The 18,586-nt window shown below is 39.4% G+C and overlaps 1 protein-coding gene across 2 annotated transcripts in view; it reads left to right on the top strand.

Moving 5' to 3' along the window:
- Positions 1-18,255, top strand: part of arb2a (ARB2 cotranscriptional regulator A) — a 139,126-nt gene extending 120,871 nt beyond the window's left edge. For both annotated transcript variants that reach the window (XM_077600198.1, XM_077600197.1), the window contains one exon: positions 16,429-18,255. In XM_077600198.1, coding sequence (XP_077456324.1) covers positions 16,429-16,589 — 161 coding nt within the window. In that variant the 3' untranslated portion in view covers positions 16,590-18,255. The remainder of the gene's footprint in view (positions 1-16,428) is intronic.
- The last annotated feature ends 331 nt before the right edge of the window (positions 18,256-18,586 follow it).

Below are 18,586 nucleotides of genomic sequence, written 5' to 3'. Positions count from 1 at the left end.
ACATGTATTTGCACACACAAATACATGTATACAGTCTCCCGTCCCCCATATCAAACAGATGATATGAAGCTCTTTAAAAAAAAGAAAAGAAGTCTTGATGACTGAAATGGAGATTGTGTAGTGGATTTAGGGGCTTCCATGTTAATCTCCAAGGATAGCTGAAAATATAATAGGCATGGAGTTAGAAATGTAATTAACTGGAGACCTTGTCCATAGACAGCAGGTCGAGGAAATCTCACACACCCTATCGTTTCACTGTAAAACTTTGCATTTCAACAGAATCGCTGCCTCCAAAATGAAATCCGTGTTTAATTGTTGTGTTTCGGCTCATGGTTTAATGTGTGAATTACTCGTTCTTTTTATACAACCTTTTCTATTTATAAGTGTGAGCTGATACTGACTGACTAGCTGCCATTGAAGGTGATAGACAAACCAGAATCACTGTGAAATCGACATTTCATCAGACATTGACCACACACAGATGAACAACTCCCCTACTTTTGTAACTATTAAAGGTATTCCTTATTTTAACTTATAGATTTGACGTCTATCGTGTCAACGGCCGATAATGAATAAAAAAGTGGTCTGAAGGTCATCTTTTTCATTATGGTTAATCATTTAGACATATCTTCTGAGGCTCTTAAGAGCAAATATCACTTTCATTTTTAATGGATTTTTTTTAAATTAAAAAATAATAAAAAACAAGAAAAAATGTCATTGTTTATTTTATTTTTTTTAAATTAAACAATATTTTTTTCAAAATTAATGTGTTATTATTTTTTTCATTTAAAATTGTTTTTATATATTTAATTTTATATTCAATTTTTACATTTAATTCCGGCAAGAAACACAAACCTAACACACTTCATTAGCTTGCTTTTGGCGAGGCAAATCTGAAGGAATCTAAATATATTTTTTGGGGAGCATTGTAAATTTGAAATGATTTGAAACTAATATTTTGGGAATTATCTTAAAAACGCTCTACATAGCCCTCCCTCACTTTTTTATAATCATGTTTAAATACTCATTGTGTTGTTTTATATTTTTTTGTTTAGTTTTTAAGTAATGACAGCTATCCTGTTAGCAGTTTGTAAAGTGGTAGCTGTCAGGGTATTTTTGTTGTTTTGATTTTAGTTTGTATTGGGTTTGTTTATTAAAAGAATGAAGATAAAAACCATACAATCAGATAGAGTAAATGAGCAAGAGCATTAAGGTGAAAAGGGTCATAGAAAGAATAGTGTGATAATCGTGTTAAGAAAATATTTATGAAAAAACAAGATAAAGTAGGCACAGAGAATAAAATGTAAAAGCAAGGTAGCTAGAATATGTAGGAAAGAGAGAAAAAAAGCTGCCTGAGTGAGAAAGAAAGTTGAAAAAAGCATCCTGTGGATTTGAGTGGATTGTAACGTCATACTGTGGATTCCCAGGTGGGATAGTTGTAGATGCAGCAGTCTTGTCTTGCTGCTTGCAGAGGAGGCTTTGCCAGTGTACAAATGCACAAGGCATAAAGAAGAGAAAGCAAAGCAGAGAAAAACGCAGTTCCATCCCCAGAGACACAGTGGGAATTTTCTGCGAACACAAATACTACAGTAGAATGGATTATATAGCTGAGGAAGAAGACTAAAGTATGCAGCGGAATACATAAGCAGTGACTGTTGGAGGAAGGCAAAAAAACAGAAGCGAAGGAGAGAGCATCATTGACAAATAAAATTGATTGATAAATGGAAACGTAAGACAAGCTAACAGTTACAACTGTGTCTTTAAAAAAAAGCTCTTATTCCTTCAGTGACCATGATGATAGAAGTCCTATAATTTCTCGTTGCATTCTTTAGCTGTAAATTGTGAGTTAGTTTGTCCCAAATAAATGTACAATCCATTTTGACTGGTAGGGGTAGCAGCAAATGACCTGACCAAATGTATATATGCTGTCAACCCTTCCAGTTCAGAAGGAGTGGACATCTATCGCCGATATTGGTAGCCATTGAGTGAGTAAAAAAATGCATCAGTTACAAATTTTCATATGATTTCAATGGCAAAGGTTATTTCCTTTACACTTTTTATGTTTTCAGTTTGCTCTGTATTTTAAATCTCCTTGCATTTGCAAGAACTTTGTATTTTTTATGGGTAAACCTGTGATTGACTAGAAGAGGTGCACCCTACCTTTCCCCAAGGGCTGCTTGGATAGACTCTTGCTCACTTGATACCCAGAACAAGATCAGGGGTCTAGAATAGTTGGACGGTAGACATCAGAAATTGTGAACCCCTTCCTTCATGCGTAAAGAGGCAGGACTTTTGTGCGCTCATCAGTTATCTCAGCAAGCCTGGCTGAAAGGTGATGAGCAGCATGTCTTTTGGTTGTTATATGATCCTGTTAGATGTCTTGTGGATGTTGTTTTGGGTCGGTGTCTGGAGTAACGTATGTGCAGATTATGCACAGGTTTTTATTTATTTTTCATTGTATTCCACACAATGTGACATTAAATACATATTACATTTTGTTATATTAGAGTTGCTCAATGTGCCTCTTGTCAGTTTTTCTTCTATGTCAGGGTTCAGTTCGTTTATTGCAACCAGACAGGGGCTGAAATCACACCCCTCACTTTGTACTAAAAGGAGATAATTATTCATTTTCTGACTCATGCATCTTGATGAAAAATACAAACAGCTGTGCTGGAAGCAGCCTATCAAAAGGTTAACTTTTCCCCACAGTAGTTTGCGTCAACAAAGGGGAGCTCTTTCAAAAATAGTGGCAGCAGGAGAATTTAGTCATTGCCTGCTGTTTGCCTCTTCTGTTTTCAACATGGTTTTGACCCAGTGGTAGACCAAATGGGTTGTTTTCCACTAGTTAACTTTCAATCAAGAGACAAGCCAGCTGTTGCTGGTGTCGTGATCCATACATCGCTTCCCCAGGAATCAATCGAGACACCAACCATAATGACACTTAGTCTATATACTGGATTAAGTTACTTTTCATTAACAGGCTTTCCAGCTTTACTAATTACATGCACATAATTATATTAAATATTCATGAAACAAATCTAGGGCCTTTTGACCATTATAAAGAGAACACACATTGGTCCCTAAAACCAGACTTTTTTTCCCCAACCCCAACGTTTGTATTTTATTTTTGATATTACCTCTTGAGGAGTTTTTTAAATTTTTATTTTAATATTCAAATGCAAGTGCCTGTATAAACCCAGAGGACTGGCTGTGAATGTTCATGTTTCATTGCCATTGATGTTGCTAGATGTCCAATCCATTTTCACTGGGAGGGACTGACCACCAATCCAAATAGATTAAATACCTAGCTTCATCACTGGCAGTCAATGATTTAAATGAGAGCCCTATGATGTATTAATTGTGAAGAGAAGAGAATACATTCTTTTTTAAAACACCTAAAATACCTTAAGCATAGCGCTAACTCAATTTATTCATTCATTGTCCATACCGCTGAGCCTCACAAGGGTTGCAGGCATGCTGGAGCCTATCCAAGCCAACTGTGGGTAATAGGTGGGGGACACACTGAATTGGTTGCCAGGCAATCACAGGTCACAAGGAGACAAGCAACCATTCATGCTACCCCTCGTATCTACGGGCCATTTAGAGTGTTCAACCAGCCCACCAGGCATGTTTTTGGGATGTAGGAGGAACCCGGAGTACCCGGAAAAAAACCCACAAATGCCCGGACAACATGCAAACTCCACACACAAAATTCGGAATCCACCTGGGATTGAACCCTCAATCTCAGAACTGTAAGGCCAACACACTAACCACTCCACCACGGGCTGCCCCTAACTCTGTGTGTAAATTTGGTTCATTTCATTTAACATTTTAACATCGTTTACCTTTTTCACCTTCACACGTGCCATATCCTCACTCTGTCATTCAGTCATTGACACATGTACACCAAGTTTAAACCAGTCACCCTTGAGGCCTTATGTGGAAGAGGTACTGCCTGGGAAAGTGATAGCAGGAGAAAAGAGGCTCTGGCGGGTGAGAGTTATCTCTTTCGATGTCATTGGGGGGGGTGCCTCTTTTCTCTCTACCTCTCCTTTCCCTCTCTGTCATCTGCAAGTTCCCTCTCTCTTGTTCCCGCTCACTGGCTCCCATCGTGCTCGCCTCCTCCAGTGCTAGTCAGACAGTCCAAGGACAAAGTAGAGATACGCCGGGAGCAGGCGTCTGTCTGTCACTGAGTCTTTGAGGCTCTTCTCCCCTTGTCCTGACAGTTTGGAGATGAGTCCCTCTCCATCTTCCGTTTTTTTGCAACAAAATTTGTTACTCTTTTGTCTTGGTCCAAAGCTAATGCTCGTTCTACGGAGTCTCCATTATTATGTCATGCAGTGTAATAACATAGGCTCGGTTTGTCTAGCTAAGTCCCACTAAAAACATGGCTCGTGAGGCTGTGACCCTGAAGACACACAAACGCACGCAGACATACACAAACAATAGCAGTCTGATATCTGACCTCACGGAGGCACAGATGCACGACATGAGGGACGGGCTGCGTAAGTCAAGACTGCTACATTCTCTCAGACAAACAAGGGAAATCCTCCTTGTCTTGCCCTGTCCATCTGCAGCCATCTCACTATTCCTAGGCACGTGGGCACCAGCAGAACTTCCCCCAATGTCCCGGGCCAGACTCCAAACCCAAGAGACTTACCCAGCGCACACGCGCTTCCACACGCAAACTTATCTTGAGCAGGCTGCTTGGCTCCAGCCGGGTTCCCCTGACGCAGGGACGCACGCAGACAGGAAGTCAGAAGGGAGCTTTGTGTCAATTTGCTTCTCTTTCGAAAACTTGAGGTCTGACCCTGTCTCCAGCATGCAGCTTCCTCCCACTCCATCACACCATAAACAAGCACATCCCTACCACAAAACTGACTGTAGCCCGCCAACACTAATAACATCCTTCATGTTTTGACTTGACGCGCCGTATCTACGTGAGTTTCTTGCTGTCTCATGTACGTGTTTGTGTTACATGATTGACTCAAGTTGGAGAAAACAAAATACTTGCGTGTTTATATGTCTGGGTCTGTTTCCTTCTGGCTTTTTTTCTGATTACCGGGATCTTCATTGGTGAGGAAACTGTGTTAACCTGTCACCTTCGCGCTCTCCCACACGCACGTACAATAAATAGGCCCGTCCAGTGATCTTGTTGAGTGTGTGTCAACTCCATTAGCACATTCCCCCGATAGGGCCAGAGCCCTCTTATCTATGTCGACCCATTAATTACACTTTGTTCCCTTAAGTGATCTATTTCAGACCTGTCCCGCCCTCAACACCCACTCCTAGTTATCTCTACCCCTGCCCCGCTCCTCCCCCACCTGACCTCTCTCATCTCCTCTCTACCTCATCCGCAGTCCTCTCTTTGGCACACCTCGCCAACTCCCTGCCTTCAGTTTTTTTTCCACACATAAAACACATGGACCGCCTGCAACCTTCGCGTCTCTGAATCACGCAGGATCACAAGGTCTGTGACAAGTAGCTCAAAATGTAAATAGCATTTGAGACAAAAAAAGCCACTCCAGGCTCACGTGCTGCTCTTCAAAGTCAACATTCATCATCTTATGGGTTGCGAGGGCCCTATCCCAGCCAACTTCGGGCAAAAGACAGACCACACCCTAGACTGGTCGCCAGTCAGCCATAGGGCACACCGAGATGACCATTTGCACTCACAATCATACCACCATCAGCGGGAATCAAGGCTGTGCCTTCCCGCACCAAAGTCAGGCAAGTGAATCTCTACAGGTGGCAGGCATACCTGATCCAAATTGATTATTGACTCTTGACCTGCAAATTCATGAGTAAATTAGAGACCAGAATGGCAGTCCCCACAAAATCATTTGATCGAATCGTCCTTGTGCACTGAATTGACTTGACATTGACAGTGATCAAGTCTTTTCTTCATGACATGCTCAAAAGTCTACTCAATACTGAGGCATGTGACCCATCATGACTACTTTTGTTCAAGGACATGTTTTTTTCTCCACCCTTTTCATGTCCACACGTTTGTAGATTGTGTGAAAATTATAATATACTATACACATTTTGTATTCACAAGATAAGCACTGAATGTGCAAAGTGAGACATTTACAGCCCCAGGAAAGAGATTAGCATGGTGTATTTTTATAAAAGAACAATGAATGAAATCCCTTCAAAAATATTTCCATGAACTATTCCATTTACCCTTAAGGTATGAAATACTACCTTGCATTGGACAATGATTTTGGCATTAGTGTAGTGAACTTCCACAACCCGGTGATTGAAAGAGGTCTCTATTCAAGGTGTGCGTGATCACCAAGGCAGTGTGGGGGTTCTCCCTCTCAAGGCTGTCCATTCACTGAACATTGACGCTGAATGTAGGCTGTCTTTCCTACAGGTGCAGGGGGCCCACTCGTACCCCTCACCTTCTCCACCACTTCTTTTGTCGCTCAATGATGTGTGCATGTCTCAAATTGTGGAAATGTGTGTGTAAGTGTGTGTGTTTCTCTTTGCCTGCCATTGTCCTCAAAGGTGCCAAAGAGTGTCTGCACTGTGCATGTCTGTCTGTGTGTGGCTCAGACCTCATTGTGTTGAAGTGGAGCAGAGGTTGCGTGCTCATGTGAGTTGTACCCACGCACGTCTATGTGGAGGCACACGGGCATGTCTTTGCTAATAGCCAATCTTTTAGCCATGCCGCTTTTTCAAACACATTGTGCTCTCCAGTGCCCCTCACTCAATAGGCCAAAAACAAAAAGGTTTCAGGCGAGCTAGCAGCGCCAGAGTGTTTGCCATTGAAGCTCCAACTAGGGCTGCCAAAGATTATTGTGAAAGTCGATTAATTGCTGATTATTTTTGCAATGGGTGAGCAAATCGCCTAATGTACTATAAAACATATTGTTTACAGTTTTATTTCTGTGGGTATTTTACTAGGAAATGTGCACTGATCTTGGATATTGTGTTACAGTTTTACAAAGTAAAAGCAGATATTTACCAATATCGCCTGATTATAAGGATAAACGCCTGTTTCCAGAGGTTAAATCAGAAAACTGCTGGTTCCCCTTATTTGCTAATAGTTCGTTTGATAAATAAAATTATTTTAAATAACAAAGAGAACTGATACTGTCTATTCCATTTTATTTTTAATTATTGTCATTGACGTTAGCAGACGTCCAATCGAGGACTGGCTGAGAATGAACATACAATAAAACTAAATGGATTGCCTAATCGAGACAAACTCATTTATAAATTAACAGAAGGGTGAAAAGACCCACATAATTTGGTGTCTACCAGCTTCTCTCAGTCTCGCAAGACTTCCAAGTATCTCCATAACTGCCGCTTGCTCGTTTTTTTTTATTTTTTTCCACTGGAGGCCAAGCTCAGGGTAAAAAATATTCAAAAAACGAGAAAGCGGCAGTTATAGAGATACTTGCAAGTCTCGCGAGATTCTAGACAGGGGGATCTCAACAAAAAGACACCTGTTAGCATGTAATGTTGTAATGAAGTGCCAATTAGTAAAAGTTGCTAATATCTCTTTCTTTTTATATTTTTAAGAATCTTGTTGCATTTGCATGGATCAAAATTTAGAAACTGGTACAGAATTATGCTCTCACGGCCAGAGCACGTTTAGCCTTTGCTTTTGCTACTGAAGAGAGGAAGAGTGACTGTAATGAAATAGGCCGTGTTGTCCTTGGTTTGGGGTTATCTTGTAAATACTCCGCTACAAGTCTATAAAAGCGAGGGTACTTTTTGACAGAGCAAGGCCACTCCTTCACATCAATTTGAAGAAAAAAAACTGTCTGGGTGGGTGGCGTCAAGGAGGGAAGGCGAGAAGAACAAAGAGTGACAAAGAGAGTAAACGTCAGCACTTTGTGTTATCAGCTTGATATGACCATGATAATTTTTCATGAAACTTGGTTATAAAATATTTATATAATGTTTTTTTTACTGGGGGGTATTTATTTGCTTCTCTTACAAATCAAATCTAAAGCTGCTTATGATTTCAATGACATTTTCATTTCTCTCAATGTCTCCCTACTCCTTTTTTTTATTCTAAGTGAGTTCCTGGAACAGCCCCTGTAGCTAGCAATTCAGGTTCCTCATCTTTTCCCGTTTAATGAGTTCTACCTTGTTTTTGTCCAACAGCAGCATATAATAATAAGACAAGTAATTAAAAGCAGTACGAGAAGGAAATGCAGATCCCGCTTAACTGACTAGCATTAAAAATAATTTGCATTCAAGAGGAAGCATCTGTAGTATTTTTCTTTTCTTTTCTTTTTTCTTTAGTGAAAACAAACTGTTTTGATACTTGTCAAGTCGTTTTTCTTCAATATTTTCTGGTTTGCTATTGTAAAGGTTTTTTATTTATTTATTTTATGTAGATGGGAGTTTAAAAAAATGGCAAACTTTGGCTGCGTTGATCCGGAAGAAAGTTTAGATGAAAATTCTGATAGAATGCACATGCAGGTTGATGAAATATACTGTATTTATTCGAGTATAACGCGCATCTGTGTATAACGCATACCCAAAATTTGTGACTAAAAATGAGAATACATTTTTTTTCACTTTTTCTCAGCTCACACCAAGGATTGTACATACTGGTAACTGGCAAATGCTGAACATGTCGCCATGACAAAACATTTATTCACAACATATGGTGCGTAAACCTGGTAAAACAAACTACACCCAACATGAACACAATCCTTAAAGTCTAATTCATCATCATAATATTTAGAATTTGATTGATCACCATCAGATTCATCAAACAATTGATTCCATTCTTCTTGAGCAAGGATAGCGCTCCCTGGGCGAACTGGTTTCCCACAAAATTTTGCATGTTATACTCGAACAAATACGGTACAGAAGATAGATAAATAAGAACACGTATCGATTTCAGTGTCAACAAAACTTCCATTTCTACTTTAAACATTAGCGGTATTTCCCATTTTTCTACCACCAGGTCTTTCTATAATTATAATATCTCCAGCAACGTGTTCACCTCAAATAGAGAGCAGTTCAGCCTTTCACTCGCTCTGCTTCTACTAGCTTCTGGCAATAAAAGAAGTGCATATTCACGACAGTAAAGACTTTGTTCCGAAAAACACAATGTTTTAATGGACGCCGATTGTAATGTAAACTTGGACATCGTCAGTGGCACTAAAAGAGTTAAGCAAATGCCATTTGTGGATGTTGTCACCCTGAGTGGAAATTGCATGGCGCTGAGAAGGATAGATTTGGATTTAATTAGCTTTTGGACAAGGTTTGCGTGTTTTCTTTGAGAGGTCCGAGTGTCTGTGGCAATAGGGCTGAGCAGCTGTCACCTGTCTGGGCTCCTTTTGACCTCATCTCCAGTGGCAACATGGTCCACAGCCTCACTTGGGGGCCAAACGACATTCTTGACCTTTCTCCATGTCCGCGAGCAAGAAAAAAATACACGTAAAGTGACGCTATGCACACATACTCACACTCTGCCCCTGCACTCCGCAAGATCATCTAATATCAGAGAGCGTCAGCAGCGGAAATCCGACCGTCTGACAATCAGGATATAGATAGCGATTCTACACCTCTGATCCATGCAACAGATAGTTTCCACAAACCGCAGCCCGGCTAAAGTTACATCCACCGAGGTTTCACTGCAAAATTGTACGGCCCGGCCCCACACCAAGATAAAGCAAAAGCTTAGGGTTACCGTCGTTAGGAGATTGATAAGAAAATGTTTTGTTTGTGCTCCATTTTTATCCTAAAGGAAATGAGAAAATGTTTGCTTCTGGATGTTTTAATATCATGTGCATCAGTTATTGTTGGCACTTCATATTTGACACTTCAGCTCTGATGATCGTTCACTAACTCTTTTTTTAGAATAAAATTAAAAAGATCTATTTTTGTTTCAATCATATTATCTCCACCTAATGTGTTTGTCATCACACATAGGTAATAAAATAGAACATTTTGGGGGGCATTCATTTTATCACTTTCATAATAAATGTGATTAAATCATTGACCTTTTTTGCTACTATTTCACACCTATAAATTATTTACCTCACCATATAGTAATTTCTTTCTATTAAAAGTCCTGTAAAGTCAGATTAAAATGAATAAAGACCATCATAACAACCCTAAAAAAATAATGAGTGAAAAATAATGAATATATCTAATACGGCTTTAAAAACAGCTTGTACTGACAGTTCTAGGATTCTGTAACCATGTCTGTGCTGATTGTCAATCAACAACTAGCACTTGCTAGTGTTAATGCTAATTTTGTTAGCATGTTTGCTCTGTGAACACAATCGTGCATGTTTGAGCCATCCTAAACAGAATTCTGAAGGGGGCATGTTTTTGAGTCCGTCTCAATCTAGAGCAGATTGACAGATTATTTTATTCTTTTAAAAATTACTGCACATCTCACGTCGCCCAATAACGTCTTTAGTGTAATATATAAAATGAATGAATGAAATACACCCATAACTTAACAATCGACACATTAATAACAATAAACATAAATCAAATAAAAATATATTTTTTAATTGTTTCAGTCACAAAATTATATTCACATACGTAATGAGTTTTTTTTTCAAACATAACGAAAGGTGCCCGTACTGTGCCTGCATTATATATGTATAGTATTACCTGTGAATGTCACTGTAATCATAAAAAAAATATGTACTTAAAAAATGTCTATTTACAAACACCCGTTAACAGGGTCAGACCTCCAATCCATTTGCACTGGGAGGTCTAGGAGCAAATGATCGCACTTCCAGTTCAAATTAGATTGGACATCTATCTTTGTCACCCTTTTTGCGTGACTTTAATTATGAATGGCAAAAAAATGGGCCATTTGTACACAAGCAATTAACTGTTGCAACTTTAACTAATTTCGCCCAGATGGAACCTCATTATAGTCGGCACACTTTGATTCAAGCTTTCTGTCGGAGTATGACTCGGGGCGTCACTTTGGCTTTTCAGTCACCTAGAGTTTGTTTTGAAATTGGTGACAATCAGAGCAGATTACCATTTGTAACAGCATGCAGCGTTTGCTGCGCAGGGAAGAAAGCATGGCCCATAGCTATGGAGGAGTTTGTGTGTTTCCTTTTCAACATCTCTCCTCTTCTCTTGTTCCCTATTCCCGCTGCACACTCACGATAACAACTGTGTATGCTTGTATGTGTGTGCGCCATCCGTGAGGAAATGCTTGCAAGTGGCGAGGATCAAACAGTCAGTCAATTACCCTGAGAGGTCTTCAGTGGCTGTGACAGACGACCAGGCTAAATATCAGGGATCAGATGCACGCTGTGGTACAGTGATACAGCCGACACACAAATATCTGCGCTGCGCTTCCAGAGAAAAACAGCACCTTAGCGTTGTTAAATAAATTGAAAAAAAATCATTTTTCTAATGTGTATCAGTTCAAAAAATGTAACTATAAGCAGGTAATATTTCCCATTTTATCAATATAATTTTAGTTCCTACCCGCATCTGTTTAAATTGAATTGATTAGTCGATATTCAAATTTAATGTATTCAGATATATTACAACTCTTTGCCTGCCGTTGACAGCAACAGACGTCCAATCCATTTCAACATGGAGAGGGTGGCAGCAGATAATAGCTCCATTCATTCAAAATCGTTTGCACCTCCGGCATCTTTAATGGCAGAGAATGAGTTGAAATTTTCTGTTTGCAGGAGGAAAAAAAGGCCAGACAAAATGCATTGAAAAAAATTCCGGCCATTTTGACATAGATTGGCCGCCTCGTGGCGTAGAGGTTCACTCCCCTGACTTCGGTGCAGGCAGGTGCGAGCTCGATTCCTGCTGGTGGCGGTATGATTGTGGGTGTGGATGGCCATTTGTCTCTCTGTGTGCCCTACAGCTTATTGGAGACCAGTCTAGGGTATAGTCTGCCTTTCACCTAAAGTCAGCTGAGTTTGGCTCCGGCAACCCCTGCAACTCTTTTGAGGATGCGCCGTATACAAGATGAATGAATGAATGAACCCATAGTGTCTTGCAAAGCCATTAAATTGACATCACATGTTCAATCAAATCAAAAGCCTTTATTGTCATCATACACAGCTGCGTATAACGAAATTGTTATACAATCTCATGTACAAAAACAATAATATTAAAAATAATAATAATAATAATAACTAGAGGACCATACTGAGAAAATGGATTTTCGCCTAAGCAACCAATTCAAAGCATTGCTTTATTTGATGAAATTCGCACTTAATGTATGAAAAAATATTTACCCAGCATGGAAACAATGTTGTCACTCTTTCTCTTCTCATCATATCACCTACCTTGCAAATCTGAGTGAAATAGGTTAATCCAAATACTTTCTCTGACCTCAGTAACCTTTGACGTTATTACCCTAGAATGTAATCACGTTTTGTGTTTCATGTTACAAACATCTTCCTCAAGTTTAAGTGCAGTCCCTTTATTTGTTCTTGTGTTATCTTGAGCAAAAACAGAACCGAATATGTAACCTCCACATTCCATAGTTCCTGCAAGTGGCGTAGGAAATAGAAGATCACATTTAAATGACAAACACATAAAGTGAGGTTGAGTCTTATTCCAGATGCACGTGACACATTTTATTAATTGTCCCACAAGTGTAAAACTAGGATTACTTTCATAAACAGTACATTAAAATGCAGCCCCCTCCATCTTCTCACATTCTTTTCTTAACACCCTTCAATTGAGGCTGCAAAAAAAGAAGTGTGGAATCGTGCATTGTGGCACCTCCAAAATTTTGTGTGACTGTACAGAGGACTTAATTCTGACTCGTAAATCTTGAGGGATCTTCAACACTTATTACAACAGCTTTCGTTGTCATTCGTTGTAGTGAGGGACAAAAACATTATGATTTTATTTGAGTCTTTTAGTTTAATTGCCCATAAATACTTCCACTTATCTCCTGATAAACATTTTCCTGCAGTCGCTAAAACGTCGTCACGTCATGTTTATGGGGTCACTTTACACAAAGTATATAGCTGGATGACACTGCATTGATCCCCACATCTTTTAAAGATATTAGATTGATTTGTAGCATAGCTGAGGTAATGCTCCCACCACTTCACCACCAGCCTTTCAGCCGAGGTTCGGCCTGTAAATCTATGATCACATGACAACATCCATTAGGTGTGACGCACTTTGACAATTAATTGAAGGGTACGCTTACGCTGTGAAAGGTCCATTTCATGCGTCAGGGCCGGGCTGATGTGTGCGCGTGTCGGACCTAGAGTGGCAGGGCTTTGGGCCAGAGTCATCGGAGGGGCAGGAGCTCATCTGCATATTGGCACAGTGGTGACCCCCAAGTGATGGGATAGGGTGGAGATCCTGGCGGCATTCCGTGGGAGTTCACCGCCAGTTCAGGGTGAACGCTAGAGTGCTTTGGCATTGATCGCTCAGGCTGGAGGGATAAAAAGGACAAAACACAAGTCAAAAGTAGTCCGGGAGCAACATTTCGCCTTAAATTGGATATAAATGATAGATCAGCATTGTGAGAAGGCCACGTGGGCCGAGAACTTCAGCTCGTTTGCTCTTACGATTGCCAAACGGCTAAATTTGACCAGAGACTTGGGTCTAGAACCGTACCTCATTCCCAATCTCTCAGACACAACTTTGAACAAACACGGCAGTAACCTTTGAAGTTTCTTCTAGTTCGGTCTCGCGCGAACACAAACACACACGGCATCTCTATTAATGCATCCAGGCAGAGGTCAGTCTAATAAACACGGGGTCGACATGGTGGTCATCGGAGGCTCTTTGACGGCGAGAGAGCCTTTAAGGTGTGCTTCCTAATTGTATCCCCGCGGCCTTCTAGTCTACCTTTTTTATAGCCAATCTCAACTACACAGTGGAGAAGGAAGGAAAGCAAGGCTGCACTTTTCTACCGCTTTCTACTCATGGCAGGAACTGATTTTAGATACAAAGCTTATCCTTTTTTAATCCTCCGTAGAAAATTAGGAGAGCCTTTTTCAATAGTCTTATCGCCGCAAACATGTACAGGTAGTGACGGTTTAAATATGCAGATAAATAAAACACATAACTTCCAGGGACGTATTCGTTCATTCCTCTGTCTGTAAACACAGGAGTCGAAATATCTGCACTCACTCGGAAAAATTTAATCTCCCACTGGGACGAAAAAGAAAAGAAATGAAGTCTTTTAAAGTTCAGTTACAGGTAGTCACAGAGGAGCTTGGGGTTCTAGCGTCAAGGTTACTTTGTTTGATGTGTGAGTGGCAATTTCATTGGAAACGGGTAAAAACAAGCAATAAAACTGAAACAGTTTGCAGCATTTACCTTATTTTTTTTACAATTATGTACGTGCATTAGTATCAAGTCTCTGGTCGCCATTAATGGTAATAGACATCCAATTCACTTTAACTGACCGCTGTTAGCCCCACTCATAAATTCATCTTTGCATTTTAAGTTTCACTGAAGTAAAATAAGACAAAATATTTTTATTTATTCATTTGTTTATTTTTGGATCACTAGGACAATTTCCTTCTACACAATGCTGGAATGGAAGGGAAATTTTAGGGGGTAGGAAGGGGGGCATTCATTCAGCAAGATTATTATACTTTTAAATGGGAAAGCCTAATGATAATTTCATGTATTTAGAAGCTTCTTGATGATTTATTGACTTACTTTTTCTCGCGTGCTTAGATTAAACATTTATACTACGTATTAGGCTTTTAAATGTCCAATCTCGTGGCAATACAGGATCACTTCTTTGGATAAAAATACGATATTTGCCAAGATTAAAAAGTCTGCCTGCATTCGGATTTATTCAAGGGCCTTCCATCAATTTAACACAGTAATTAGTACACATTTAACATTTCACCGCATGCAATAAATACAAAGTAATTCTGATGTTTTAGTTATTACAGACGTGTGTCTTATTTATTAACGTATGTATCTCTGTCTCAATGTATGTATGTTTGTATTCAAGATAACTCAGGTGGAATTAAGGGATCATTATCAAACTTGCAAGATATGTTTGTAACAAGAAATAGAACAGGTGATTGAATTTCAGTGTAATGAGGTCAAAGGCCACAAAAGTCCGAAATGGGTTATGTGTTCTGTCTCAGAGGGTTGTAGTTTTGGTTAATTTATATGGTGAAATATTTCAATTTTTTAAATAAAAAACATTCTTTTGAACAAAATAGGGTATCTTAAAGATGATATTTTTGATCAATGTTTGAATTTTATTGAATTGTTGTAACCCATTCTGCTTGATATTATTTGTGTTATAGTTACCACTTACTATCTAACATCAATAGGAGTAGTACTGGCCCCGGAATAACATAAATCCGTCAGTCAAGGTACTAATAAATTTATGCTTATGTAGGCTACAGTTCGTATTAAGAGTTAAAAATGTTCCTTTCCAAGTTGCTGTAGAGTAAATGCACCTTTTTAATGGTAACAATTTGACCCCCTAGCACACAGGTGTCAAAGTGGCGGCCCGGGGGCCAAATCTGGCCCGCTGCATCATTTTGTGCGGCCCGAGAAAGTAAATCATGAGTGCCGACTTTCTGTTTTAGGATCAAATGATGATAGATGTACATTACATTTCCTGATTTTCCCCTTTTTAAAAACAATCATTGCAATTTTTTTTATACATTTTTTTCTTTTGTGTTTTTAGTTCAAAAGCCATTTTGTAAAATCTAAAAATAAATATACAAATATTTTCCGTTTTCCACTTATAAAAAACATGATTAAAGACATTTCCATTACTAAGAAAAAAAAGCTCAAATAAACATTGTTGCAGATCTATAAAAACGGCTTTTGATCCAGTTCTTTTAATCCAATTTAGAAAAATAAAAAAAATCTAGATTTTAGATCTAAAATGGTCCGGCCCACATTAAATGGCATTGACCTTAATGTGGCCCGCGAACCAACGTTTGCCACCCTTGCCCTAGCATACATATTCAGTATCAAAAAATATTTTCCTTCCAATCGGAATTTATCGTAGTCCAGCCCGTGTAACACGAGTAAAGGGGAGAATGAAGGAAACTGAGGTGCTTGTAACAGATTCCACCCAACATCGGAACTGACTAACCTGGACGGGGTCATCAAGAAACCTAGCACCCTGACACGACCACCCCACCTGATATACCCCCGGAATCACCTCTCCCCACTTCTCCCTCCACTTCCCTCAATCGACTCTTTAGAGTGAAGCCCTACCGCTCCACCGGTTTCACTTAGTGCGTCCTTTGTGACTAACTAGGCTTTTGTGTGGAAGGCCTGAAATGGTAAGAAGACCAACCAATGGTGGTGACTATCAGCTATCTACTTGGATAGCGCATTAAGGCTGTCCCATTGGACCACCAGGTCAGAGTTTGTCCTGAATCTCATGCTTCAGGCCTGAGGAATTGGTTGATCGCAATGTTACGCAAAGTCTAGGCTTCTTTCTAGCTAAAGCCTGTTTGTGTGTGTTATCTATCCCTGTAGGCACAGAACGGCACGAGTTGACTTCCTGGATGAGCTTTGAGTCCATCTTCAGGTTCTTTGGCGAAGTGATGGAAGCTAAAGAGGATGAGGAGATAGAAGAGACGTCCAACATTGTTACCACTCGCAGCAGCTCCCTCAAAAGCAAACACCTCGAGTTGTAAAACAACGCTGAATTGTGTGGAGAGTGGGAGACTTTTGGTGTATTTTTCTAGCGTTTCTAAGATTCTCACTTCACTCCTCGGGTGTCATTTCTACCGTGGCCGAGAAGTGTCAGGCAATTTCCAAATGCTTTGAGAAACTAAAAATACACAAATGTTTACGACGGAAGTAAGCAGATAATGTCATAGAACCATCCTGACTGGACAATAACCATATCGGCTAATGTCATACATTAATCTTTACTAGAGGACAACTTCTAAAAAGTCAATGCAGGAATGTCTATTTGCGTTGTGGGAATTTTGCATTTGTTTTACAACTTTTGGTTTTTATGGTTTTATTTTTTTCTGTTGAATTTGCAAATTGCCACATAACATCTCTCACTAAGGCTTGCACACGCAAAAGTTGATAATAATTACTGGAGCATCACCAAAGTTTGACTTGAGTCCTGAGGTACACCTCAGATTGATTGCTTTTTATTTTCTTAATGAGTCATAATTCTTTTAACTCATTAAACAATGGCCCTGATTGAGTTACATTGCCAGCACCACATGTCCAATCTGTATTGACTGGGAAGGCCATGCGGCGATGAGACGATTAATGGCAGTCAATGAGAGAAACTGTGTAAATGACATAAATTCAGCACCATTTAAGGAATATCTCGTTTCAACATAAATCTACTGTCACATGTCTGCAAATCCAAGATCTCAATATTATTCTAAGCCTGAATGATGCTAAAGAAAAGTACATGTCTATTTTCCCCTCCACTAGAGTCCTTTTCTTGTGTTCTTAGATGTGACAAGTGACTGCTCACTTGCACATAATCTGGAATATGTGACACAAACATGATAACATTTTTTCCTCAAGTTTCCTAAACCACTCAAGGCTTAACGCAATATGCTTTTAATGTGTGGCGACATTAGTGAAATCTCAAGCCAACGCTAAATCTCATGATACCTTAGACACTTCCTTAAATATGTACTTTCCCCTTATTCCCCCCTCACTTCACGTCGTGACTATTGTTTAACTTTTAGCTGTGAAATCCTATTTCTCCCTCATGCCCGCCCAGTCTGTGTGGAAATGTGTGTGTGGTTTAATGCTTTTGAGGATTATCTTTGTGCTGTAATGAGACAACTGTGGCTGATGGTTTCAAGGCCTAATTTCCTTTTAATTTGATTCCCATCTCTCCTGGTTTCAGCAACAACAACAAAAAAAGCATTTGCTTATTATTTGATTTGATGATTTCGGTGTTCAGATAGCAGTGCTCATCTTTCTGTTTTTCAGAGGGGAAAAATCTGCTCATTTTTTTCACCCACTCTTCATAATTGTATATTGTTGCCTGGAGGGAACAAACAAGGCTCAGTGGTTCTAATAAAAAGCCAAAGTAAGATCGAAGTGGAGATGAAAGAATCCAAAGCACAGTTTGCAAAGAAAGAAAAGAGGATTTATTTTGCCAATGTTTCTTGAAGACATTTTTTTTCTCATGCAAGAGTCTTTGTATTTGTTTAATAAAATACCTGCATTCATGTTTTATGGCACGTCCATGTTGATAATGTTTTAATTTACTTATGTTCAAATGTTTCACAAGTTCTTTAAAGTTTGCATTAGTCATAAGTCATTCATGAAAAAGGCTGTAATAACTTTTCAGATGGAAATAAAGTTTTCCATTCATTTCTGTTGTACTACATTTTGTTTAACTCTTTCACTGCCATTACTGATGATGATAGGCATCATATTACGTGGCCCTTTTCATTATTCTGCTAGGAATTTAAATCAGTTTATCACCAGAAGGAGTCCAATCCATTTGATTTGGGAGGGGTGGCAGCAAATGAACTTTTGCAGCCAACCCTCCTATTGGACTGTACGCATGTCACAGTCAATGGAAGCCAATGACTTAAGCTTGTTTGAATGTTGTTTTTGATTAATAATTTTATTGTATTGCAGAAAATTGGAATGAACCTTTTTATAATGTGTTTTTAGGGCAGGGGTGGGCAAACTATTC

This window comes from Stigmatopora argus, chromosome 5 (genome assembly GCF_051989625.1).
Source record: "Stigmatopora argus isolate UIUO_Sarg chromosome 5, RoL_Sarg_1.0, whole genome shotgun sequence".
Classification (NCBI taxonomy): Eukaryota; Metazoa; Chordata; class Actinopteri; order Syngnathiformes; family Syngnathidae; genus Stigmatopora; species Stigmatopora argus.
Note: the sequence above shows the minus strand (reverse complement) of the source record. Positions and strands in the feature narration are given on the sequence as shown.